The sequence below is a fragment of the Cololabis saira genome, chromosome 18, assembly GCF_033807715.1.
Source record: "Cololabis saira isolate AMF1-May2022 chromosome 18, fColSai1.1, whole genome shotgun sequence".
NCBI lineage: Eukaryota > Metazoa > Chordata > Actinopteri > Beloniformes > Belonidae > Cololabis > Cololabis saira.
This window is the reverse complement of record NC_084604.1, coordinates 21,362,066-21,387,668: the sequence shown is the minus strand read 5'-3', so window position 1 is coordinate 21,387,668 and position 25,603 is coordinate 21,362,066. Positions and strand designations below refer to the sequence as shown.

The window sequence follows — 25,603 nt, the reverse complement described above, 5'->3', positions numbered from 1 at the left end:
AAGTACATATCCAGAGGATTTGTACTTTACTTGAGTATTAGATTTCTTTGGTACTTATTACTCTTACTTGAATACATGTCCAAGACAAATATTTTTACTTTTACTCGAGAAAATTTCTAGGAAGGCTGAAAAGTACTCGTTACTTTCATGTCTGCTCTTTTTTCTTCTTCCCAAAGGAGGAGACCTATAACAGTGCACGCTCTCCACTGGGATGTACGTAAAGCGGAAATACGTCAAGCCTCCTCAAAACGATACCGCCAAAGTAGCCTGCGTTTGTCAAGACAGAGCCGCAACAAATCAAGACTGCAGGTTTTATATAACATTGTGGTTCTAAAAGCAGCACATCAGTGCAGCTGGTTTCAAAGAGTTAATTCTCAGAAACAAGAGTTAAAAGATCCTTAAATTAATTTAGAAAAAATATAGTAATTTACTGATGTGGAAAATAAGAAATTTACTCTTACTCTAAGTTACTCTTACTTTTACTTAAAGTAAATTTAAAAGCATTTACTTTTGGATACTTAAGTACCTTTAAAAGCAAGTACTTTTCTACTCTTACTCGAGTAATATGTTGACTGAGCTACTTTTACTTGTAACGGAGTAAATTTTGACCAGTAGTATTTGTACTCTTACTCAAGTACTGGGGTTGAGTACTCTGTCCACCTCTGCCTTTGACTCAAATCTTCACTCTGTCTTTTGTTCATGCCAACGAGTTGTTCATCAGTCGTGTGCTTGTATTTTGAAACTCCCAACCGGAAGACGCATCTTGGGCGTCTGGAGCAGCTTGACAGCGTAGGGGCGGAAAGAGCGTATGATCGTTGGACTGCGGAGCCTCCAGCCTACACACATGTTCAGCGGACTCGGATGGTGCGAAGCTCCAAATGAGGCACTCAGACCTCCAGGAATGACAGCCGCTGTCACCGGGAGTGACAACTTCCACTCTGAGCGACTCCGCTGAAACTCCTCCAGCTGACTCCCCTCACCGGTCCGGAGCGGATCCAACCATACCCGGGACTATGCCAGAGATGGAGAAAGGAAGACCGCCGGAAAATAAACGCAGCAGGAAACCAGCGCACCCAGTCAAGAGAGAGATCAACCAGGAGATGAAGGTGAGTTTGTTTGGACGCGTCTTTACCCAAAACTGTAACTTCTTTACGCACGCTGCTCACAAAAACTGCCACAAAGTGTTACCAATGATAAAGACGTACTCAGTTTGATTCACTGATAGAGTTCATTTGTGTTTTAAAATAACTAGGCTACATGAAGCCTTTTTTTATTTTCGTTTTTAAGCGGTCAAAATTTTCACTTTTTTGGCGTCCCAAAAAGTGAAAATCTTGATCAAAAACTTATTCTCTGTTCTAGTTTTTTTTTTTTTATTATTTATATATAAATAATTTAAAAAAACTAGAACAGAGAATACGTTTTTGATTGCACATGCAGTCTAGTTGATTTAAGCAGAATAGGTTGACATTTGCCTTTTAGTGACGCCATGTCGGCCCAGCTGTGGCCGGACGCGCATTCTGTAATGTCCAGCGGAGATCCAGATGTGCGTCACTTGTTCCGCGCTCCCCGAGGTGCGCTCACTTGCTGCAGCACGGAGGCGAGGGCGCATTTATATCCTTTAAATAGCCCACTTCAACTGTACACTGGGAAAACTGGAAAGCACTGTCACACAATTCTTAAGAATGCAAACATCGCGTTAAAGGCAAGCTCCCGCCGAAGGACAAAACGGCCTCACTTAGGACATGTGGGTTAAGAATCTATCATCTGTTCCTTGTGTTAAAGAGAAGCAACTGCACAGGCAGTAATAAGTTAAATCACAGTAACAGACACGATTCCCTCCCACCATTATGAGTCTATTGCATGGAAACCAATCCCCGGATTGTCTGCTTTGTTTGGGTTTGGATACTGGCTATTTGAGACGCTTGGATGTGGTGGTAAAGGATATTCAAGGATCCTTCAAGCCGGAGCAGAGAAATCTGAAAGGACAAGACGTGTACTTGGGGGAGATTCTGTCCTTTCCGAGGGAGGAAATGTGCTATTTTTTGTGTAAGTGGTTTGGATTGTGGCGTCTGATATCCAGGGGAGGTGTAGTGTTACATCTTACCTAATTTTAATCAAAACATGTGACACGCCATCCCTGCTTGATGTAAGCCTGCCTGGGCTGAATCTCAGGGTCGGCCCCAGTTTGTTGCCTTTGGCTGCAACTCTCTCTGTGGTTTGGGATATGGCTTGTCACTCTCACAAAGCAGATGTTTGTCTAAACTGCCAAAAAGAAACAAAAACAACATTGTTGGAAGGGGAGGGGGGGGGGGGGGGGGGGGGGGGTGGGGGGGTGAGAGAGGGGTGGGGATGGGGGTGTCTTTCGTCAAATAGGGAAAAGGACAAAAGTGACACTGGGCCGGAGAACATCGCAACATCAAAATCTGGCATAATGGGGAACTCGCAACACCTGACGACTGAAGAGTAAAACTCCGAAGATGTCCACCTTTAAAATGCATCCAGTGATGAAAGAGCAAAGGATGAACTGTAAGAGAAAGGCAGGGGGAACTGATTTGAGGTCCGTCCCGGTGTTGTCTCTGTAATACATCAGTTTCAACACTGCATTTGGACCTATTCCCTCCACGTCCAGCCCGAGTGCTGCACCAGACACCGGATACTTCACTTTAATCATCGTTAGGCATATTTAGCTGGATATGATACCACCGCTTGCGCTCACCCACACACTCTCCCAAACGCACACCCTCAGACGGAGCAGAAAGTGAGAAAGCAAAGGGAGAGATCCATTTCTTTGAGGCCCTAGTGGAGAGCAGAGGTCGGAGTGAGGAAAGCAGGGGAAAGAATGTGCAGTCAGTACTACAGCACTACAACACCGCCACAGCAGACTGGCTGTGCTGGAAAAGGGTGAAACCTGAGAGGCAGCGGTGTGTCGGGTGTCAGGGCTGGAAGGTGCTGGGATGGAGGGAGGATGGGGAAGATGGGAGGGTGGTGGAGAGGTGGGGGGGGGAGAGGAGGTGAGGGGAGGGACTGGGAAAGCTGGAGAAAGGGAAAGAGCGGTGGACGTTGGAAAGAGGAGAGAGGAGTGGGGCATTTCCGAGAACCGTGGGACCTCGCTGCGGTGTAGGGTGTCCTGCTCTAATTTCTGCCCGTTCCGGATCGGATTTCTCCTCCAATCCGGTTCCACTAAAGCCACAGAGTGAGGTGGGTGGATAAAGAATAAAGAGAGAGACCTTTGTGTTTTTTTTTCATCTGGTCATAATAAAATAAAAAAATGAGACCACACATCCCATCTGTGCAGAACGTTTCTCCCTCTTTTTTCCAATTATAAGAGATAAACAAAGGGTGATTCATAGATTTCACACTGGTGTTAGGTTTTAGACCTTTCCGTCTCAGATTTAGCAAGAGTAAACAACTTGAATACATCATGGAAAAAGAGTCATACTGTACTCCACTGTGCCCCTATTCATTTCTCCGACACGACTGGGGCAACGGAAGAATCCCTCACATTGATTCAGAACAGGAGGGTCTGATTATGTTTAACATAGGATTAAAAGTTCCATTAATAACCCTGAGATGCATGCTCGCAATTTCCCAGTTACAGGCGCGCTGTACCTTGATTCTTTTTATTTTTTTTATTCCTGTTCTTTTTCTCTTTTCAGTCTTTTGCCGAAAGCACCATGAACGAGCTCCTGGGATGGTACGGCTACGACAAGGTCGACCTCCGAGAGTCCGAGGCCAACGAGATCAGAAACTACAGAGAGAGGCGTCAGCATGTGTCTGTGCTAAAAGGTGAATGCAGGTGTCGACAGGTCACTATTGCTGCACTTTTAAACCAACCAACAGGTTCAGCAGGTTTTAATGCAGGCATTGAGTCACTGCACAAATTTGGCAGACATATTCTCCTGTCTCAAGTTTCCTTCATTCAGATGCATCTAGCGTTTGTGCTGGAGTTTTTATAGTATCATGTGAAATATACTCTGGTTTTAAGTTATCGTGGTACATGGCAAAGACGTCTAAATGTTGCATTTTGTTCATGTTTTTCCAGAAAACTCATTGCCAAAACCCAAAAGTGTTGACAACAAAGTCAGCCACACAGTTCTGGCCATGAAGAGCGGAGAAAGAGAACCTCCCAGCGTCCCGTCCTCTTCGCCCACCTCTTCCTCAACAAGCTCATCCTTGAGCACCCCTAAGGAGCACCAGAGTGCCCCTGTGATTGTCCCGCTCATAAAGCCATCAGCAGGTAGAAGAGGCAGAATTTGAACAAGATTTTGGTTTGGTTGATTGCTGTTTTATTAATTGTTTGCGCCATGAGGTCAGAGTCTAAGAGCAGCTGCAGGTTAAGGAACAGGTATTACTTTCAACCTTTTTGTAAAGGGTTCCAGAGAAGTAATAGAAGCTCTGAAGAAAATAAAGAAGTGCTACAGTTACTTGACATGTGTGCTTATCCTCCAGTCACAGCATCCTTCTGGGAACTATTAAAGCTACATATGGAATTATTAAAGAAAATAAAGAAAAACTGCTGAAAAGAGTGACACATCTAAATTTATTATGGTCTATGCTAACACTCAGATGAATTATATTGCGAATTAAATTCTCACAACAACGCAAGACATCACAGAAAGCAAATGCGACACTAAAAACTGAGCAGCTGCTGCTGTATTACCTTATCCTTTGATACTGTGCAGCAAATGTGAGCATCCTTAGCCGGTTTGACTGTGTTTATGACTAAGTAGACCTTATAAAAACACAATTTAAAATAATAAAATGCTGCTTTTACAGTTGCTTTTAGTTAGAGTGTGGTTGCTGTCTGTTTGTAATCATGTTATTTCCCTGCATGCTTCATTATAAAATTGCATCAACTGCTATTTGTGCAAATTGGACCACAAATCCGATAGTGCTCTCTCAGTCGGGACGAAAAAGCCCTCAAATGAAACTGACATGGTCTGCTTCAGCCATTGATTCATTTCACTTTCCACGTCAAAACTAAATGCCACCGTTCATCTACTTCCCTGCCGCTAAGTGCATACGGCAGACAACGGGGGAGATGGTAACAGAGTTGCAGTTATCTTTTAACTCCATGGAGGAATATCACCCTGAGACTCCTTGAATTAATTCATTGTAGGATGCACACTCGGGAAGTTTGGAGCAGCTGCAGCTGTCAGCTAAAGAGCTGTGATTCTTAAATGTGTTCAAGTCATTCAGCTGACTCATGCCTCTCGGGTGCTGGCAAATTTAACCTGTTTTGCATTTAGAGCACATAAAAAAAATGCTCAGCTCTTCGTAAGATCCACCAAATTAAAGAGCGACGTGCATTACCTTTGCAATGAGCAACAGCTCTATACATTTACGCATTCATTGATCACACTCCTTTCTCTTGCTTTTTCTTTTCTCCTCCTGCAGTGGAAGATGTACAAAATGTGCAGATTGTATGTGTTTGGTGCCAGAAGGAAGGTGTGAAACGCTATTCTCTGTGTATGGGCTCGGAGCTCAAGAGCTTCTGCAGCGAGAAGTGTTTTGCCGCCTGCAGACGGGCCTACTTCAAACGCAATAAGGTTAGTGAGGATGGTGCATGCACACAGTGTATACCGCCGTTAAAAAGTCATCCACTCCTGGATTATCTTTAGGAGATGACATGTTGGAAATCCTGATGAATTGACTTTTCATAATTTATGTAATTTTCACTGTGCAGTAGACTGTCTCACGCAAACATATTCATCTATGTGTATGCACATGAATAGATATTTAAAAGTGTGATTTATGGACAGTTTGCACCAGGAGTGTCAATCTTCATGCACAGGAAACCAGGCGGCAAGTGGCTTCTCTCAGGTACACACCTTTAGAAACAGATACTTCTGATCTTGTGAGGTCATAAGTGATGGATTTATTTACAGGCATTTAAGGGGAAAGGGGGGGGGGGATCTCGGAGAATACAGTTCCTAGGTAGTACGGAGGAGCCAGAGGCAGGGGGGTCAAACTTTGTACACGACTCTTAGTATCAGTTTCACGCTAATGCAGAAAGGGGCGTCCACGCAGTGGCTTTGGTCTGGAGGGCGACGGGGAAACGCTCTGATGCACACAGCCACGATTTTTCACCTTCCATTACAGCATGGATATGCTACTTTTAGAGGTGTAGGATGATAAATTGCTATATAGTCTTTCACCCTCAGTGTTGTTTATACTGTGGGTTCATCCTCACAACAACAGAGACACAAAGGAAAGCTGGGGACACTGTGAACAACAAGCACTTTAGTTTTTCGGAGGCAGGAAAGAAAGCATTTCTGTTGACTTGTTGCTGCTTGTCTGAGAGGAAGGCCAGGAGGCCTGAGGCGAGGTGTCCACTTTCAGCGCATACCTTACCTTCAGCTGCCTCATGTTTCGTAACTCAACACGACTCATTGGGTCACGGAGATGGGGGAGCACTAAGACCCACAGCAGATCAGCTTACATGAATCAGGAGGAATTTCCAATATTAATATTGGCAGGGACCTTAACAATATGTCAGTACATCACTTACACTATCTCCCTACTTTGATATAGAATCATATTTGTTACATGAAACAGTTTTTTCCCCCTTTTGTTTTATTGACCTTTAGGGTTCAGTATCATGCATGAAGTTCAAGCTACTCCATGACAATGCAATTCATTTGATTCTATTTTTTGTGTGTGTTACATAAGAAGCTCAAATGTGGTTTTATGAGTACAGAAGAACTCCAGTGTTGCATTTAAGGATGGACTCAAACTGCCTCACAGTGGCGTGTCATGTTTGTCACACTGTGGTTTTCCCCTGTCAGGCCAGAGATGAAGACCTCCACAGTGAGAGATCCCCTCAGCACCCTCATCCAGAAGACTCGCCCAGACTCGTGTTAAAGATAAACACCAATGTCAGAGTAAGAGGACAGTCTCAGTGAATCTTTTGTCTTCTTTTATAAATTACTGATGCAGTTGTGCTATGGAATTATAAAGAAGTGCAGTGATACTAGGAAACGTTTCCGTAGGTTTATATAAGTATTTTCTGTAAGAATCTGATAGTTCATTGACCCCCTACAGTCTTTGTCCCCTGTGCCGCAGGTATGTGACTGGTGCAAGCACGTTCGTCACACTAAAGAATACCTGGACTTTGGATCTGGTGAGGAACGACTTCAGTTCTGCAGCACCAAATGTTTGAACCAGTACAAGATGGATGTTTTCTACCGGGAAGCCCGTGCGGCTCTCACCAGCACCAGTTCCAGCCCGAACAGAACCAGCCAGGACAGGAGGGTGGACAGCAGTGTGGTTGGGCAAAAGCTACTCACTCCAGAGTCTTGGAACAGTGGCAACAATGCAGGGGAGGCACGCAATAGAAACGTCTCACCTAAAGGTGCTTCACTGATCCATGGACCAGAATCCACAGCGATCTCCCCTTCAGAAGCATCCTCTTCTTCTTCCAAAGTCCCTGGCTCAGGGCTGAGGTCGCTGGAGAGGTCCATTCACCCTCCCCCACCTCACCCTGCTGTTGCAGTGTCACCCCATTCTGGTCCCCTTCCACCCCCACTTCTTCCTCCTCGCCCATCTCTTGAACAAAAGCCAGTACCCCAAATCCCCATGTCTTTTATTAGGCCTCCTCTTCATGCTCAGGGCCTGAAAAGCCCTCTTACCAATCATCCTAGACATCCAGCTCCACCTTCCAGTCCTATTCACAGACCCTCACATTCTCCTCACATGCAACCCCCGACATCTGCATCCATGAATCCACCTGGGATGATGCCTCCTTTCCCAGGAGCCTACTTCCCTGGCTTGCACTCCCCTCCTATGAACATGATGCCAAGATGCCCAGTCCCAATGCCTCACTTAATGAACTATGGTATTCCATCTTTTAGTCCTCTTCTGCCCCATCCTACTGTCCTGGTGCCTTATCCCATCATTGTTCCTCTGCCAGTCCCAATACCAATCCCGATCCCTATTCCTGTCCCTCCTAAAGCAACAGTAGAAACCCCATGTCACAGTGGAGTTATCCAACCTGTGCCGGATGGGTTAGACAGAGGTAGATCCAGGGCTGCCAGGCCACCATCTCCAAGAATCGATGAAGGAGACAGTAGATTGGTAGCCAATAAATTGGATGGAGCTTTTCCACATTGGCTCATGTCACCATGTGAGCCCAACGCAAGGGATACAGATTGGGTTAAATCAGAGAGGCCATTTCTGTCCCCAGCTTCCACACCTCAAAGTGGAGCATCCTCTCCCAGAGCACAGTACAACGAATCACACTGCCCAGCAACAGGCTCAGAAGGGCTGTCAGACTATAAACAGCATCAGGTAGTGCGACAAGTGATACAAAGGGTTCTCCAAAGGACCCAAGTGAAAGTGGAGCCAAGTGCCAATGGAGTGATTGAACCATCAGGGTTTGGTGAGTTGGGACCTGGTCAGGTTAACCGATCAGGGCACCATGATATCATCAGACCCACCCCTCCTCTACCACAATCCCCCTCGCACGACACCATCCACCAGCAGCAGGACTCCCACAGTCCCTTTTCTCACACACCACCTAGCCCGGTGGGGAGCGACCATTCACATGATGCCAAGTCCTCTACCCTGACGTCTCAGGATCATGCTAAAAATGGTGTGTCCGCCTCGTCCACACCTGCCAGCATGGACTCGTTACCAGCACCACAGCAGGACTCTTCACTTAGTGAGCTGGAAGCTATCAAAGAGAACAAGTGCTCTGTTGTTAGCCCACTGCGGGTTGAAGGCCCCGTCAATCAGTTAGAAGGGCCCTTAATAGTAGCTGGGGAGGCAGGAGAGGACTCCCGTGTTCCAGATGAGGACCATGCCTATGCCCTGCCCACAGCGCCAAAGACAGGTGGGACCACCACCCCACTGCTCTTGCCCAAACTCAGGGACAAGGGAAACCTGCGGAGTCCTGCTAATGTACCCATTGCTGGAGACTTGGAGCCAGCCCTGAAGAGGCGATGCCTACGAATCCGTGATCAGAATAAGTAGACGATGGAGGTGAGACATTTTGGCTTTACTGGCTCTTATTATTCAATCTTAAAGTAAACTGCAACTACATTTACATAATTGTTTTTGCTGCTCTCTCTATTGCTTAAGTACAAAACCTCAATTACCTTTAGAGGCGGACAGACCACAGATTGGAAAATGGGCTCATACGCACATTCACACATACACATGGCAAGCTTAATGACAGGTCTCACAGTATACACATGGTCACTAAACAGCATGGCGCCAAACACAGAGAATCCCAGTAACCTGGCACTCAGCGCTCTAAGGTTACAACAGGGGAAGGAGGTGGAGGGCACAAGCAGTGAGAGTCACTTTGAAAGGCAATCACTTCACCACAACCTGACAGTCACAATGCTTTGTTTGCACAGTTGCCTGTTTTTTATGCTCAGATTTTCCTAGATTGAGTCTGTTTAAGATGGAAGTGGGAAGAAAAAAAAATCACTTCATATTCTCATCAGGAGCAATTTGCAGTGGATCAAAAGGTAGCATGTTCCTAGTCTTGAACAAAGACAGATGGCTGGTTGCTGAAGCAAAACTTTGACCTTCAGGTTATGGGACTGTCTGTCCCGAGCAGCACTAAGGCCAAGAGACACAACTCTTCCATGCAGCATGAGCTCAGAGGCAACACAGACATCTTTCTGGAGTTGCTGCAGAGACAGGCAGACTGCAAGGCGCTGTGAAAGTGAGAGGCAACCCTCAGCTGTGACGGAACTCTTGGGGTTCATTAGAAAACACTGGGGCTGAATCAGAGCGATCCGATTACATGTGTCATAACGACACCCTGTTCTGGCTTTGGCTCGTCTCACCCCACGTATAAGTTTCACTCTTCTCTCCCTTTTCAGCTCTTTTCCTTTCCTTCACTCACCACTGCTGTCCGCTGCCAAACAGATGTTGTTGTTAGAATGCAGAAGGAAAGCCTCCTTGCTTTGGACCTATCAAAGGCCCTCTTGATTTCACTTGCCTGCATGTCCAAATGGCTGTAACTACACCCGTCCTCCTCACCCGCTGGGGTCTCACCATAACAAGATCAAGTTTCCGTTTTGCTGTATGTGCTGAGATTAATCTGCAGATATTACAGAGGGGGTTTAGATTTCAGCCGGCCTTGCTTTCCTCACCGCATTTCTTTTCCAAGGCTCTAAAGGTGAGGGTTCACGTTGATAAACGCGTTTAAAAGCGATGGCTGCTGATAGACACAGAACAACACAAAGGTTTATCTTGTACTGCAGATGTGTGGTGCCTAAGTGCTACAAGATTTCTTTTCCCTAAACGAGCTCCCACTCTTCTCTTCGTCATTAGTTGTGATTTCATCCATCGCCTTAGTAACCAATACATATGAAATCACAGTGTGCTTGTTTCGTGCAGCTGAATTTATGGCTGCACGTTGCGTGTAATGGGATCTGGCTGCTGTATGTGAATGACTTTAGCTTGCCATCTCTGTGCTCTGAGCTGAACATTGCTGTCCTGTTCTATTGTCCCCACTGCTAAAAGTCTAAAAAAAAAGAAAAAAAAAGATCTCTGACAGAGTCAGCAGCCAACTGGAGGATTTCACCCCAGGAAACAGCCCTTTTTTTTTGGTTCGTCTCAGCTTTCCTTGCCTTTATTTGGGATATTTTATAGCCCCATGTAATCTGATTCCACCACATGGGTATTCGCTGAGCGTTTGAAACTAAAACGCATTGGGACAGAGGGAGTACAGAACCCTGATTTGGCCCTTACGTGTTTGCTTTTAATATGCGTGTTTGAATGAAAGTCTGTGTAAGTGCGCGAGAGAGAAAAGAGGCCAGATGTTCTTGGTTTGATTGTGCCTCGTGCAACAGTTATCTGAGCACTGACATGATTAAAAGCCTCTTTCTCAGTGTTTGTGGAGAATGAGTGGATTAAGGAACGGGACAGGTTGATATAAGATATACTAGAAGTGGAAATTATTCTGAATCAGCCCAGAATGTATAATATCTCCCCATTTCTCCCCCCCTCTCTCTCTCTTTCCCTCCCTCTACTCTCTCCACCAAATGAACAGACTGCCTGTTTAACACTGTATGGCGGTGCCAGATTCAGTGCCGCTCCCTCTTGTGGACATCAGCAGTGCTAACACCCTCCAGCCTGTCCATCAGCCTGCCAGCCCACCGGAGTGTTGCTCTGCCTGTGGGCCAGCAGGGTGCCAAGCCAGGAAGCAGTCCAGATGGCCAAAGCATCACAAGTCAACAAGTGGGATGAACACACAACGCAGTCTCACATTTTGTCTTGGACCAAAGAGCAGTGCCGACTTGTGTGTTATATTGTGTTCAGCGGGCGCTTGAAATGGAGATTCTCGGATCCTCTTCCTGTATGACATTGCCCCTAAAGCGTGTATGTGTGGCTGCACAGATGCACTCGTCCTCCTCCTTTTCCTCCTCCTCTCCTTGCTCCACGCAGCAGACAGGTCTCTGATCAGCCTTGTGTGGTCTTCTCAGATGGAGTCTGAACATGATCTCTTTCCAGGGGAAATGGTTTGTTTTCTCTGCCCGGCTTGCACAAAGAGCCACATTGTTCCTCTCCCCATATCCCACGCTGACTCTCCACTTCAGGTTTTGGGTTACCTGGCCGATGGGGGCTCAGACTTCAGGAGCTTTTTTTTTTTTTTTTTTTTTCTTAATTATTATTATTTTTCTGGAGTAACAGCCAGGAATATAGTATAGCCTTCTCTCCTTCAACCATCCGCCCAATCTAAATAGAGAACGTGTTACACACACTGGCTCTGAGGTTTTATCCCTTGCAGCTGATTGCCCGAGATTCCCTGCTCTGCTCACTTCCTGTGAAGGAGGAGAGAAATCTGCTGAGACGAAGACTTTTATCAATGGGCAGTTTTTCCCCGCTCTGTAGAGAGAACGAATCCCTGAGGACGGATTTGTCTCCTTCCTCCAAAAAATATAAGACAACACTGACTGATACACGGTAGCTAAGAATGATCTGTGATCACTAATCGTCATGACGACGCTGGTACACAAATGTGTGATTTACAGATTTCACCCGATCTACCGAATGTTGGGCAGCATCTCAGAATGATTTTCAGCACTGAGTGCCATGCATGATGTAAATCTTGTGGCCAGTCAGATATGACAGTGTAAATGTTACACATTTCTAAATGATATCAACTCGGACTGAAGGATTCTGATAAACTAAAGAACTCCTGTAATATTACCATGTGTGGTATTATATTCAAAGGCAACAAATGCTGTAGTAGACAGTGAACAGTATTACAGTACATTTCCCACTTTTGGGGATACTTTGATTCAGCCAGATCACTTAGAGGCGTGTCGACACTTGTAAGATTTCAGTTTTCTAGTTGAACTCTACACAGATACTATTTGATGTTATATTAACTTATGGGTGACACATCTGTAGATTTCTTTTTTTTTTCAAAAATGCTTTATTTCTTAATTTGTATTCTTATTTTATGATTTTTTTCCCCCGCTTTTTTTGTGACTGCCAAATGCCACATCTTTACGTTTATACACTGTATCTCCACTAGAGAGCAGTGTTTACCTTTGTTACTTTGCACCTGCCCTTTTTAGGCCCATTACAGTCTACTGAAATCTGTCGTGCCGGACACAAGAAAATCATTCACCACCATCTGATTGTTGTCCAATGCAAATTGTTTAGCTTGATCTTCATTTTTATTTATTATTTTTTTATTGCCATAATCATGTCATTGAATCCAAATACTGCCTTCTTCAACCCTTTCAAAGTTTCTTCCTTATATAGACTTCATAACCTACTACACCTGCCATCATTCCAATCCCACTCATCTCCTTTCTGTGTGCCTGCTTCTGTGTCCTGTCTGTGACTGCACATTTCACGGTCTCCCCTCTCATTCCAGTCCACTTCCTCAACCCCAAGTCACGCCATTATGACAGTGCCATGCTCAGCTGGCAAGTGGACTTTGTCAACAGTTTGCATGAGTCAGTGATGAGTTCACTTCAAACAAATAGTGTCGCTGTCAACAAGCACTTCTCCCATCTGATGGCAGATGCCAACAAAATGCCTAATGAGGTCTGCCATTGTTAGTTTTACTTCTTATTTCTTAAACCATTGACATTTCTGATGGAAAAAAAAAGAAAAGGAAATCTTTTGTGTCATAGGTTTTGTTGCTGTTGTTGTTGGAAATGCATAGATAGGCCTACTATCTGACCTCCCCGTCACACATTTAATCTATATGATCAGAGACTGTCAGATTGTTTGTATTTGAATAAAAATAAAGTAACTGAGAACTTTAATGGAGATCTCTTTGTAAAATAAATAAATAAAAGTTATTCTAAGAGCAAATCTCTGTCCAGAGTTGTTTTTTTGATAGTTTTGAATCTGAAATTTGAAATGAACAAACACACACGCAAAACATTTGATCACATTTCTAAAGTGAAAAACCGAGGACCGTGTTAATATCTATTTTTAGGGTCGGCACGGCTGAAAAGCAGCGCATCAGCATTCCATAAATACTGAAAGTTGGTCGAGCCGCTCTGCACAGATGAATGAGATAAGGGGACAGGAATTCCAGTATGGCGAGGAGGACTTTCGTTAGCAACGGTTATCTTTGTAACGAAGGCAATGCTCTTCCGGCGTGGGGTAGTTTCTATGGTTCAGCTGTAGAAACAAGAACCTTTGGACAGCAGTATTTCCAAAACAACCAGGTAACATGTATGTGATTTAATTCTGTTAAGCACTCAACAACCAGCCAGCAAAAACCGGATGTGAGATAGTCATTCAGAATAAAGGCAGGTACTTACTAACTTCAACAAGGTGTTGGAAACATTCCTATTAGATTTTAGCAGAGGTGGGTAGAGTAGCCAAACAGTGTACTCAAGTAAAAGTACTGTTACTTCAGAATAATATGACTCAAGTAGAAGTAAAAAGTAGTCATCCAAATAATTACTTGAGTAAAAGTAAAAAAGTACTTGGTGAAAAAACGACTCAAGTACTGAGTAACTGTTGAGTAACGTCTGATTTATTTTTTTAACACAACCATTCAAACAGACAAAAGTACAAAATAATCATCTTCAGGCAAATTAAATCAATAAAAAAATTAAATTAATAAAAACATAAAAAAATGCTTAAATTAAAATTATCTTAAAGTAAATTCAAGTACTTTAATAAATAATAAAATAATAACAGAATAAAATAATACATTAAGCACAAGTAGCACAAAATGTCAAGCCTTTGTACTTTTCTTTTTTAACCAGGCAGAACTAGAACAAGCCCATGAACTCATAGAAACTCTGTGTGTGTTTGAGTCTGTGTAAATGTGACAAAACATGCAAAAACAAACGTTTTTCCCAAAGAATCACTCAGTGATGTCATGAGATTGACGCGTACGCGGATAAAAGGGATAAAAGAAAAGTAACAGCTCAACGTAGTCTAATGTAGCGGAGTAAGAGTAACGGTTTCTTCTTCACAAATCTACTCAAGTAAAAGTAAAAAGTATAGTGATTCAAAACTACTCCTAAAAGTTCAAAATTTCCCAAAACTTACTCAAGTAAATGTAACGGAGTAAATGTAACTCGTTACTACCCAGCTCTGGATTTTAGTCATTGTCATGTTCAAGAAACCAGTTTGAGATGATTTGTGCTTTGTGACATGGTGCATTATCCTGCTGGAAGTAGCATCAGAAGATGGTACACTATGGTCATACAGGTATGGACATGCTCAGCAACTATACTCACATAGACTGTGGCGTTTAAATAATGTTCAATTAGATATAAGGGACCCAACGTCTGCAAAAAAAAATACCTACACTACCACTAGCCTGAACTAGTGATACAATGCAGGATGGATCTATGTTTTCCTATTGTTTACATCCAATGTTGACCCTAACTTCTGAATGTTGTAACTGAAATCAAGACTCGTTAGTCCAGGCAAGGTGTTTCCCAGTCTGCTGTTGTCGATATTTGGTGAGACTCTATACATTATATATCAAGAAACAGCATGACATACTCATATCCGTAGACATTTCGTCACAAGAACACATGTTGCCTACATTCTGCAATGTCGGCTGAACACACAAGTCATTTCTGACTTTGCCACCGAAATAACACCTGAAATGAGATATTCCCATGCAAATATTCCCCAAAGCTGTGCAGTTCCTCTTGTGGATTGGTTGATGGAGCTGGTAGCCACAACTAACTTTCACATTAGGTTTGAGTGTTCCAGTTGCCTCCCAGGCCTCTTTCATTCAACGGCAATGTGGTACAGTTGAAGGAAAAAGAGGCTTCAAAACCACTCTTCAGAAAATCTACGGGTGATGGCACGCATCGTCCAGGAATACACAGTCTGTGTTTACTTCCTACAAGAAGCTCAGACATAACAATGGAACAAATTAAAAGTAACCTCTGTGAATTGAATCCGACACATGCTGAGCTGATACCCTTTGAGCAACAATAATATTTACTGACTTTGTAGCAATTTATCTTTCTGCCAGGTTTTAGATTATATAGTCCTTTATTCATCCCTCAGTGGGGAAATTCGCTTTGTGAAGCAGTAGTACACACAACATACACATGCAGTGAAAGAAGGATAAAAAAGTAAGAAATATATAATCAGAATCAGAATCAGAATCAGAAAAGGGTTTATTGCCAAGTTTGTTAACACACACAAGGAATTTGTTGTGGTGATTGGTGCAATACAATACAAATATAAAAGCAAATATATAAGAGATAAAATAAAATGTATAAACAGAAATGTACAATATGAGGTTGTTACAGTGCCGGATATGAGTCTGTACAAAAGTTACTTAGGATGTGCGTTAATGTGACGCATAAGGTCAGGATTGGAGTCTTTACGTTACGTTAATTACAAAATATAAACAGTATATACAGTGGAATAAAAATAAAAGTAGTGGAGTACGAGAAGAAAGAAAAAGGTTTGAAAAAAAAGAAAAAGATGTGGGAAATATGAAGAAGAAGATCAGTGTTACCAATCACATCCTGAAACGCAGTGGCGAGCTCACACTCTCTTACTTTGAAAGTCGTAACCGGAAGTCTGGCTGTTGTGCGTCGTCCCGCTTGACAGGAGCGTCATACAGGTTGAACACGCTGTGGTTGGACAGGAGTCTATTCAGCATACCTGGCTGGTAACACCTGGGACACAAGTGAGCTTCTTTCTACCGTAAACCTCCGCTCGGATTTAACTTTTCTTGAGAAACTGAGGAAAACGAGGCTCTTCTTGCGCGTTTGCTTTTGACTTTTTTATCGAATGAACCTGATAAGTGCAGCCAGGGGAGTTACATGTAGGACCCGACATGAGGAGCTGAGCCGCGACCCCGCCGTCCGCCGGTCACCACAAACATACAAAACAAGCCCAACAGGTGTTCTCTTCTCTCTCTTTTTTTTCTTTTTATTTCTTTCTCCCATTTCCACATCATTTGAGCTGGATATTTCCTGTAACCATGCTGGGAGCGGAGTGCAGACTGGACAGCCGGCTGAAGAAGCTGGAGGTTCTGATGAAGAATCCGCAGTCGGCGCTCAACTTTGAAACCCTGCTGGTGAGTTTTGCAGCAAAAACACCCCCGAGGTTTTACCCACGAAGCGCTGCCACCTGACTTTACATGCATATTTCTGAGTAATTACTCAGTCGTACTCACAGATCACCTGCAAAGACACGTCTCCGAGAGCAACTGGAGCAAACAAATGCGGAGACGTTTCATGTAAAGACAAGATAATCAGATTATTATCATAGGAGCGGAGCATGGCATGTTGGGAAAACAACACTTATTACTTTAGCTTTTAATCAGAGGTGTAGCAGAGGGAAGCCCCACCTAAACCCATGTTCACCAGCCCTTCCTGTGCAATACAACATTCCTACACTTTTTTTTTTTTTTTTTTACAATCCTATGATGTGGACAGTGATAATGATTTGATCTGATTTGTTGTGATTAAGGCCAAGGGCGTAGATTTGGTCTCAACATTGGTAGGGACGATATAACAGCATAACCTGCATGTACACTTTTTGCTGAGGACGGGACATTAATAAGACCAAACAGATTGGGTGAACGGGGGTCAGGGCTACATTTGTCACGAATATGAACCTAATTAATTGATAGGCTAAATGATCAATGCAAAATAAATCTGTATTGACTTATACTAACTTTCATGTGTATTGGTTCACCTGATACACGGTTCCATTCAAACCTTTGTGTTCAAAAACTACTAAAGAAACATTTTGAAAACTTCCAGAATATTCCAGGATTTTATTAGCAATTTAAATTGCAATATTTGAACATAACTTAAATTATATTAACATACACAATAAATACAAACTTATTAATAATCTCTTAACTATCCAGAATGCAAAAAATAAACATTTGTCTTAAGACCACTCAACATTGTCTGTCTAAATAAATAAATTGAAATATAACTGAAAAAAACTCAAATAAATAAAGTCATCGGCCAATCAAATGTGCGCTTGAGGGAAAAAAAATGGACCAGCAATTCAGCAAGTGAAAAGGGGTAAATGTAAGTCTGAACATAATGAAATAATTCACTTAATAATGGTAGGGTCAATTTTATCCTTACAACATTTGGGAAGACAATCTAAATTACCTTTATATCTGAACTCATTATATAATAATGCAAATAAGGTTGCTTAAAAGTTGGTGGGGACAATTTGAGCCTCCTGAAAAGTTGGTAGTGTTATGTCCCTACCGTCCCTATGCAAACCTACGCCCTTAAGGCACAGCAACTTCAGTTATTCAAATGAGCCGGTGCGTGAGATCAGCAAATAACACGCACAGTCACTGTCTGACTGAGATTATCTGCTATATTTATTGATCTAAAAAAACCTGACACAGCCTCCCTCTGACACAGAACCAGGCCTAAAATGTTGTAATAATTTGCCTTTTATGTGCTTGTTTTTTTTTTTGTTTGTTTATCTTACTTAGACCATAGTTTGCTATACCAATGGCTTGGAGAGAATCTCAACACATGGGCTCACAAACAATGCTTTTGATCAGGAAATGGGATTGTTGAGAATAAAAAGTCCACCTAGTTATCCAGTCACATGATACAGATTTAATATTAACAAACGTCCACAATGAATAGCCGTGATTTAGCCAGTTATGGTCATATTTGGAGCAAGGTGAAGCCCAGGTACGTGTGGATCATTAATAGTGTAACATAAGATAGTTAAAGGAGGTTTTATGTTCATGCAGTTAGATAAAGCAGACGGTCTGTCGTCCGTGTGTTCTGACTGATAGAGCCATGTCTATTCTGAGAGATGATGAGTCACGGGTAAAGTCCAGTGTAAAGCCACTGACGTTAGATCAACTCCAACTTTCCTTCCCCACTTTCAGTGGGAAGGACGGAAGCAGACGGCAAAGGGATGGGAGCGTGTTTATGTTACGTGAAGCATCCTTCCAGTCCTGCTTGTCATGATTTTCAGCTTTTAAGCGTTTCCAGCCAGCGGTGAGTGGCTTCGTGAGCGGCTCTGAAGTCCACACAACAATGGCCATCACGGTTCCTCATGCAGCGAGCCACTGCACAGGAAACCGGAGTAACTTCCTGGAATTGAGATGGAGATAAGCCGCCATGACCTCACATCACCAGTTCCTGTTTGTCCGTAATTGTTTTTGTTGTGTACACGCACAGAAGAGACGTTTTGAAGGTGTTTTTAACCTTTTGTAGAGCAAAGAAATGGACCCTTTCAGAGAAAACGCTGTTATTTGTCATCTCTTCTTCAGTGGTTTTGCAGAGTTCGTCATGTAAACACTGCAGATCGTTGCAATACGTTCAATTCAATTTTATTCATATAGCGTCTATCACAACATAAGTTGTCTCTAGGCGCTTTCCAGTGACCATGTTGAGGTGCAGGGATGATCATTTGTTTAATAATTATGTTTACATGGCTGATGGTATGAAAAATGAACACAAGCGATTATTTAAAATATGAACAACTGTCTACTAAAACATCCTAATTGTGACATCCATAGTTGCTACTATCTCGATGGTTCAGTTTGTTTAACATGTATAATAGCTCTGATAGTTCTCGTGTCCAGCGGTGGGCCTCCCAGTGTTTTCTTAAACTGAATTATGAACAAATTGCTGTTGATTAAAAGATTGTGGGCCCTCCTTTGTTGGGAAACACACATAAAAATAGATTTACTGTGGTAATCAGAACCTCTACAAGGACATTTTTAGCTAGAATAAACACTAACAACACAAGGCAGGCCTCTTTCAGCAATTACAGAATTACCTGAGAGTAATTTTTTTTTATTCAACATGCTTCTGAATGAAATCAGCTCACAGTGGAGCATTAAGGTGGTGCTGTGTAAAATAGTGAAAGCACCCAAATACGTCAAAAATACGTGTTCAGATTTGTACAAATTCCTGCGAAACCCAAACAAGTTGGATCTAATTGTTTTCAGCTCTGACTTGCAAGAGATTCAGATCATAAACTCTTCTCACCGTGATACAGAGAAAACTAATTCTCCATAAAGAAGCGGTGCTCAGGTTAATGAGAAACCTTGTAAACCTTGCAAGAGTCATGATGAATGCAAGAAACCCCTTAAACCTGTTACTGTAGGAACGCATGTTAGCTGCTTTAGCTGCAGCTGGGCTTCCTCGTACGCTTCCAGGGACACATGTCCACATATTTGATGTCATAAAAATCAGTGAGAATGGAACATTTTATGGTTTTATCTCTTAATGAGAACTTTGTTGACTGGCTGGATGCAAATCTAAAGGAAAATGTGTAAATATTAAGTGTTTTTTCTTGTATGTTCCTGTTTATATCTGTCACAAAACAAGGTCTACTTTTCCAATGTTGCCAAATGTGACAGTCACGGGAGAAACAGTACAGCACTACAGCAGTACAGTAATACAGCAGTACAGTAATACAGTAGTACAGTAGTATAGCAGTACAGTAGTACAGCAGTTAGGGCTGGGCGATATATCGAGATTTTAATATATATCGATATATTTTCAAACGCGATATGGTACGAGACAGTATCGTTTATATTGATTTTAAAAAATATTGATTTTTTTTTTTATTTTGATATAGCTTATTTTGTGACAAATTGACTTGAATGTTTTATTTGAGATTTGCACAAATGTTTTGTTATTTGCACAACTGTCAACCTCAGTGGAAAAGTCTGCCTGTTACTGTCTACATTGTATTAATTGTACAGTGTATTTTAATGTAATTGTTACGCAGGAAAGGGATATTTGTTTTATTTTATTCAAGAAGCATTTTTATTCTATATATGCAGGCAGTTTATTTTTATTTCATTTGTTTTATACATTTTGTATAAACAGTTTTTTTTTGACAGTTTTTTTAAGGGTTTGCCTCAGAAAAAAATGAAGCTAACAGAGATGCTATGCTATAATGCTTTGGGGGAAACCCCAATTATGGCACAGAAAAAATATCGAGATATATATCGAGTATCGCCATTCAGCTAGAAAATATCGAGATATGACTTTTGGTCTATATCGCCCAGCCCTAACAGCAGTATAGCAGTACAGTGGTACAGCACTACAGTAGAACAGTAGTGCAGCACTACAGCAGTACAGTAATACAGTAAATAAAAGGGGCGTTGTTGATCATCTATTATGTTGCATCGGGGACATTGATTGATTCATTGTTAATGTGTTTTCAGACAGATGTAATTATTCACAGATAGAAATGACCATTTTTGTTGCATTCATGACAGTTTGTCATTTCTGATTCTGACGTCTGACCTTTTTCAGGACTGTGTGGATACAAACATCTTCAGTTGCAATTTTCAGATTTGATTTGTGTCGCTCTGGGATGCGGTCCCACATCAGATGGATATATAGGATGCAGGAGTGGGAACAGACGCATCAGAATTCATGCCATTTAAAAAAAATATATATCTATATTTTTGCAACAGATTTGTGCTGACTGTTGTGGGAGTCGTATCTTGTATCTCAACACCTGCAGCACTGTGAAAATCATGCAGCAGTAAGCGAGGGATGTGACGGTGTTATTCACAGCTATTCCCACAAACCCAGAACGCAGCTCTGACCAGTTCAGGGTAGAGATGTGGGGACCCTTCCTGGCACCTGATATCAAGACACACTAGGGACACTGGCTACAGTGGATTTTTAGGATCCTCTGCAGATGCTGAGCCAGATTGGGATGTGGGAGGTTTGAAGGACAGGTCCATGGGCTGTGATGTATTCCCGGAATGGTTCCAAAGTATCTTTAGAGATTATTCCTTTTGGGGGAGGCCACTGCTGCAGTGGGAGGCCATGCCCACTCAAGGTAGGGCTTCTTGGTCTTTAAAAACCTTGAGGTAGGGGTAACTTTTAGATTAATGTCACAAACCAAGTGTCAATTAAAGTTAGTTTGTATTTACATATCATTAATGCCTTATGAACTCTCGAGGGAAGTGACTCCCTCCGCACTGCAGTAACCATGACATTTGGAAGAGATGCACACATGCTGTGGAAAATGATCCCAGATCCTCAAGCGCTCCGCCGGAGTCCAGACCTATAAGCTGTTTGTCCCACAATAGCTTCTGAGCTTTGGTCTATTTCTACGCCATCTGCAGTGGGGGGACTGGGAGGGGTGGGGTCTCTCCTCACCGCTGCTATTTAAAGGTGCAGAATTGTTCCACATGCTGCTGTCCACTCACCCACACATATCCCCTAACAAACAGACCAGTACATACTGCTGCGGTCCAGTTTACACACACACACACACACACTGCATGCTTGATGACTCCATTTGACCCCGGTTTGGGGGAGCAGAGGGGTCGGCTTGCCTCGTAAACTACCCCCCCCCCCCCCCTCCTTCCCCTGTCAGCCCTGTGCGTTTGACATATTTTGGATCTACATGAAACTCAACACGGCTGATCGAAGCGCTGACGACACCACCGAGGCTGTTAGTCAGAAGCTGCCGCTGGCCCTCTGCTTTTTATTTTTTGTGCCCGAGTGGGTGCTATTGGGTCCGCTGGACGGTCTGTGTGTTCGAACAGGCAGCTGCAACAACGCCACGTGACCAGTTTTGCTGTCGCACGAATTGTTATGTCTGCACATCCCGGCGTTCATTGTCTTCTCATTTTTGTGCCTTGCTGCACATTAGCGGGCCGGTTTTCCCCCTCATCATCTCACGCGGCAGTTTAGTGAGCACGGTGTACAAAAATGTAACATTATCTTCGGCCTTTCAATGTTTTCATTTTGTTTTATCTGCAGGCAGAAGGTCACGGTTGCTCACTTTGCTGCATTTTGTCCTGAGACAGAAATAATTCTAAGATTTTGAATGACATTAGTTTCATTTTGCTTAATGAATCAGCAGATAACATCCTGTTGTGTAGGTGTTATTAAATAAAGGCTGTTCATATATTTGTTTGTATTGATTATGACTATGTCCTCGTTGGAATGTGCAGAGAGAAGCGCCTCAGCATCCTTTTTAAAACGCTAGTTGTAAACCCGAAGTTGAGAGATGTTTTTTTTTTTTTTTTTTTAATCAATCTGTGTGTTCTCAATTAGTCAAAGCCTTTTTTTATTCTGTTGTTTTCTGCTCCTCCTTGTCTTTCAGGACTCCATGAATGCCTTGGCTCACGATCTGAACTATCCTGCCCTGCGGAAGAACAAAAACATAGAAGCATTTCTGAACAGATGTAAGAGCTGCAGGGTGTTTGCTTCTCACTTTCTAAAGTTGGGTGTTTGTGTACCATGGAACCTCAAAACATTATGCAACTATGTTTAACAATTTAAACCCGATATTCAACTTTGAATAATAGACTTTATTAGATATATTATTAGGTTAAGCCCGTAAAGTGAGTGTATTTCCATAGCTGACAGGTGTCTTACTGTGAAACCATGCTGATCTGATAGCGTCATACATGTCAAGTGGCATCAAAAGACATTATCTCATGGCTCAGTTAATCCTTTATCAGAATCAGTTAATCCTTTAAGGATATTTATTGTCCAACATTAATAATGCATTTTCAAAGATGACACATCCTTTAAGATGTTTTAATTTGGCTTTACATTGAAGTGAAATGAGGAAAGTCCTCATTGTGTTTACCCCGCAGGACAGAACGTCCACGGTTTCCAGACTAAAGTTACGTTTAATTTTCACCCAATTACATGAGCGTTTTCAGTTTCACCTCCGTTGTCGTGAATGACTTCAAGCTCAGAGAATGTGGCTGCATTTTTCGTATTGTTGCTATTCTTACTTCCAGGCATGCAGTAATTAGAGCATGCTCGCAGACAATTGTTGTCAGAAGTGTTCCTGATTCCTTGCAGGGATTTTCTCTTCTAGAGTTGTTTGTTTTATTGAAATGGCTATTATTTTATTTTTCAGCTTCATTCAATTCTGGTCCTAGAATTTTTGAAACACTTCATTGGCTTTTAATTCAAAATTAGTTTGCACAGTATATGTAAATCTCCTTTTCAACGGTTTTTACATTGTTCTTGTACTCTTAATTAAATATAAGGCCTTTATAATTATGGATAAATCGCAGAAATAATCATCTTTCAGCTACAAACCTCTGTTTGCATCTTTTTATGCAGAAGCAGCATTTGAAATCAAGTGAGAGCCGATTGATTTGTTGTATTTCTTTGGTAACGTGGATGTGTGTCCCCCAGATGATAAGCTGGTGAGTCAGCTGCGAGACCTGCAGGTGAAGCCCGAAGACTTTGAAAAAGTGAAGTTGATTGGGAGAGGAGCCTACGGAGAAGTGAAGCTGGTGAGATGCTTCTCTCTATAAGATCTGCACGCTGCCGTGCAGCGTTTGAGACGAGACCGTTTCTCCAGCTGTTCTTAAATCAAAGTGTGTTCCAAAAAAAATAAAAAGTCTCCCATGATCCACTAGATGGAGCAACGATCTCTAAAAATGTGCAACATCTGCACCGTATACCTCAGATTCTACTTATTTATATATATTTTTAACATCATTTTTCCGCTTAACGCCACCTTTAACTAACTGCTTCTCTCAGTAAGTCCTTGTTATTTAACATCTGCCTCTTGTGCCTTAAATCTGGTATCTGCTGTGTATAGTGGCAGAAACGAGTCTGGACACGCTCAACATGCGGGGGAAGAGTATGAAGTCTGGCGTGGAGACTTTAGTGTGTTGAAAAAATCTTGTTTAAGCACGTCTTTTTAAGGGTGTGTACCCCTACTACTATATCCATGTCCCATCTTTGTCTCCGGTCTAGTCTTGGTTACTGTGACAGTCTGACAATCTCCTCATCGTCCTTGTGTTTACTGTTTACATTCTCATATTCCCTTCTCCGGCTCCGGCACCTCCCTCCTCTGACGCAGGTCCGCCACAAGGCCTCGCAGAAGGTTTATGCCATGAAGCAGCTGAACAAGTTTGAGATGATCAAGCGGTCGGATTCGGCCTTCTTCTGGGAGGAGAGGCACATCATGGCCTTTTCCAACAGTCCCTGGATCGTCCAGGTGCGGACAAATCCTTTATTTCCTGCAAACATTCACAAGACTTCCTCTAACAACTGTTGCTGCTTGATGAGTTTCCCCGTTAAACACACACATCATACACGATGGATGGATGTAATACTAGTAAAACAAATACAATGTGCTAAAGTGAATCAGAAAGTAAACAAAATAAATATTATACATTGTAGCCACTCATATTACAAGTATATCATCAGTTTTTAAATGGTCAGACGTCCGTTCTTGTTGACCAAAGTGTAGGTTCCTGCTTTCTGTGTCATGTACTGTACATATTTGATGATTTTCATTCACATTTATAGTGCCAAAGATGAGAGCAGCAACATATTTTTCCTTTCCTTCCTACACTAAGCAAGGAAGAGTAGAAAATGTTTTGGCAGAAACGGTTCTCATCGCTGTCAGGGACGCAGGAGCATGTACGCTTTATTTAAAGGGAACCCTGGCTATTAAGACATGTAGGTCTTAAAAGATAAATGTTGGTATCAATTATAACAATGTGATATAAAAAACCTTTTTGATGTCTTCGTTTTTATAAAATTTTAAAATATAATTTAACTCGTAGGTCGCCATTGTTGTTTACACCGCAATGCATTCTGGGTAGTGACGTCAGACGGTGGCACCTGCTAGCCCCCGTCCACTGTTTTGACACCCAGAAACAGATGAAAACACAGCTAAACAGGTGACGGCGCACCAGAAAAACAGATCAAAACACAGCTAAACATTAAGGTGACGGCGCACCTACAAAAAAGTAAAAAAAAAAAGAAAAGTACAGCACCATAAAGCATGAACTATAAAAACACCATAAAACTCAGATAGACTAACAGACCACACGTTTCAACTAGCAGATAGCCGATGCTACAATAAAAACCCCAGCCAGATCTGGCATCATTAAATTAAATAAAGATGTTCTTGCCTATTTGACGCGAAGTCTGCGCCTCCCGTTTTGTCAAAGTCCCGGGCCAGTCCCCTCAGCCTCTGGTCTGTCATCAAACGGTGGACCCAGCGCCGAGGCCGGTTTTAGCGGGGGCCCTAGCCTAATGCACTGGTAAGATGCGCACAACTTTGATCATTTTTGCAGATCTCCACGAGATCCGGTTTGCCTGAACCGAGACGTCTTATGGGCTCCCTCGTCAGCCTCCACGGCCGGGAGAGAGCTGCTCATCTATGTTTTAGATACCTGTCCCAGTTAAACTAATGGGGCTTA

The 25,603-nt window shown here is 42.6% G+C and overlaps 2 protein-coding genes across 6 annotated transcripts in view; both read left to right on the top strand.

Annotated features, from left to right (window-relative positions):
* The first annotated feature begins 845 nt into the window (after positions 1–845).
* On the top strand, positions 846–13,289 carry LOC133464858 (sine oculis-binding protein homolog). Of its 2 annotated transcripts, none has more exons than XM_061747047.1 (7): positions 846–1,106; positions 3,657–3,786; positions 4,043–4,237; positions 5,398–5,549; positions 6,789–6,884; positions 7,066–8,982; positions 11,012–13,289. In XM_061747047.1, the coding sequence occupies exons 1-6, from the start codon at positions 1,014–1,016 to the stop codon at positions 8,971–8,973; spliced, it is 2,574 nt and encodes an 857-aa protein (XP_061603031.1). In that variant the 5' UTR covers positions 846–1,013; the 3' UTR covers positions 8,974–8,982; positions 11,012–13,289. The 2 variants fall into 2 exon arrangements, with proteins under 2 accessions (XP_061603031.1, XP_061603030.1); XM_061747046.1 differs by having other exon boundaries at positions 7,045–8,982.
* Positions 13,290–16,053: 2,764 nt separating this feature from the next.
* LOC133418616 (rho-associated protein kinase 2-like) overlaps positions 16,054–25,603 on the top strand; it is a 38,467-nt gene continuing 28,917 nt past the window's right edge. For 3 of the 4 annotated variants that reach the window (XM_061707407.1, XM_061707405.1, XM_061707406.1), the window contains exons 1-4: positions 16,054–16,504; positions 22,519–22,600; positions 23,574–23,674; positions 24,250–24,387. In XM_061707407.1, the coding sequence (XP_061563391.1) occupies positions 16,409–16,504; positions 22,519–22,600; positions 23,574–23,674; positions 24,250–24,387 (417 nt within the window). In that variant the 5' untranslated portion in view covers positions 16,054–16,408. The remainder of the gene's footprint in view (positions 16,505–22,518; positions 22,601–23,573; positions 23,675–24,249; positions 24,388–25,603) is intronic. The other variant, XM_061707409.1, reaches the window with a different exon arrangement.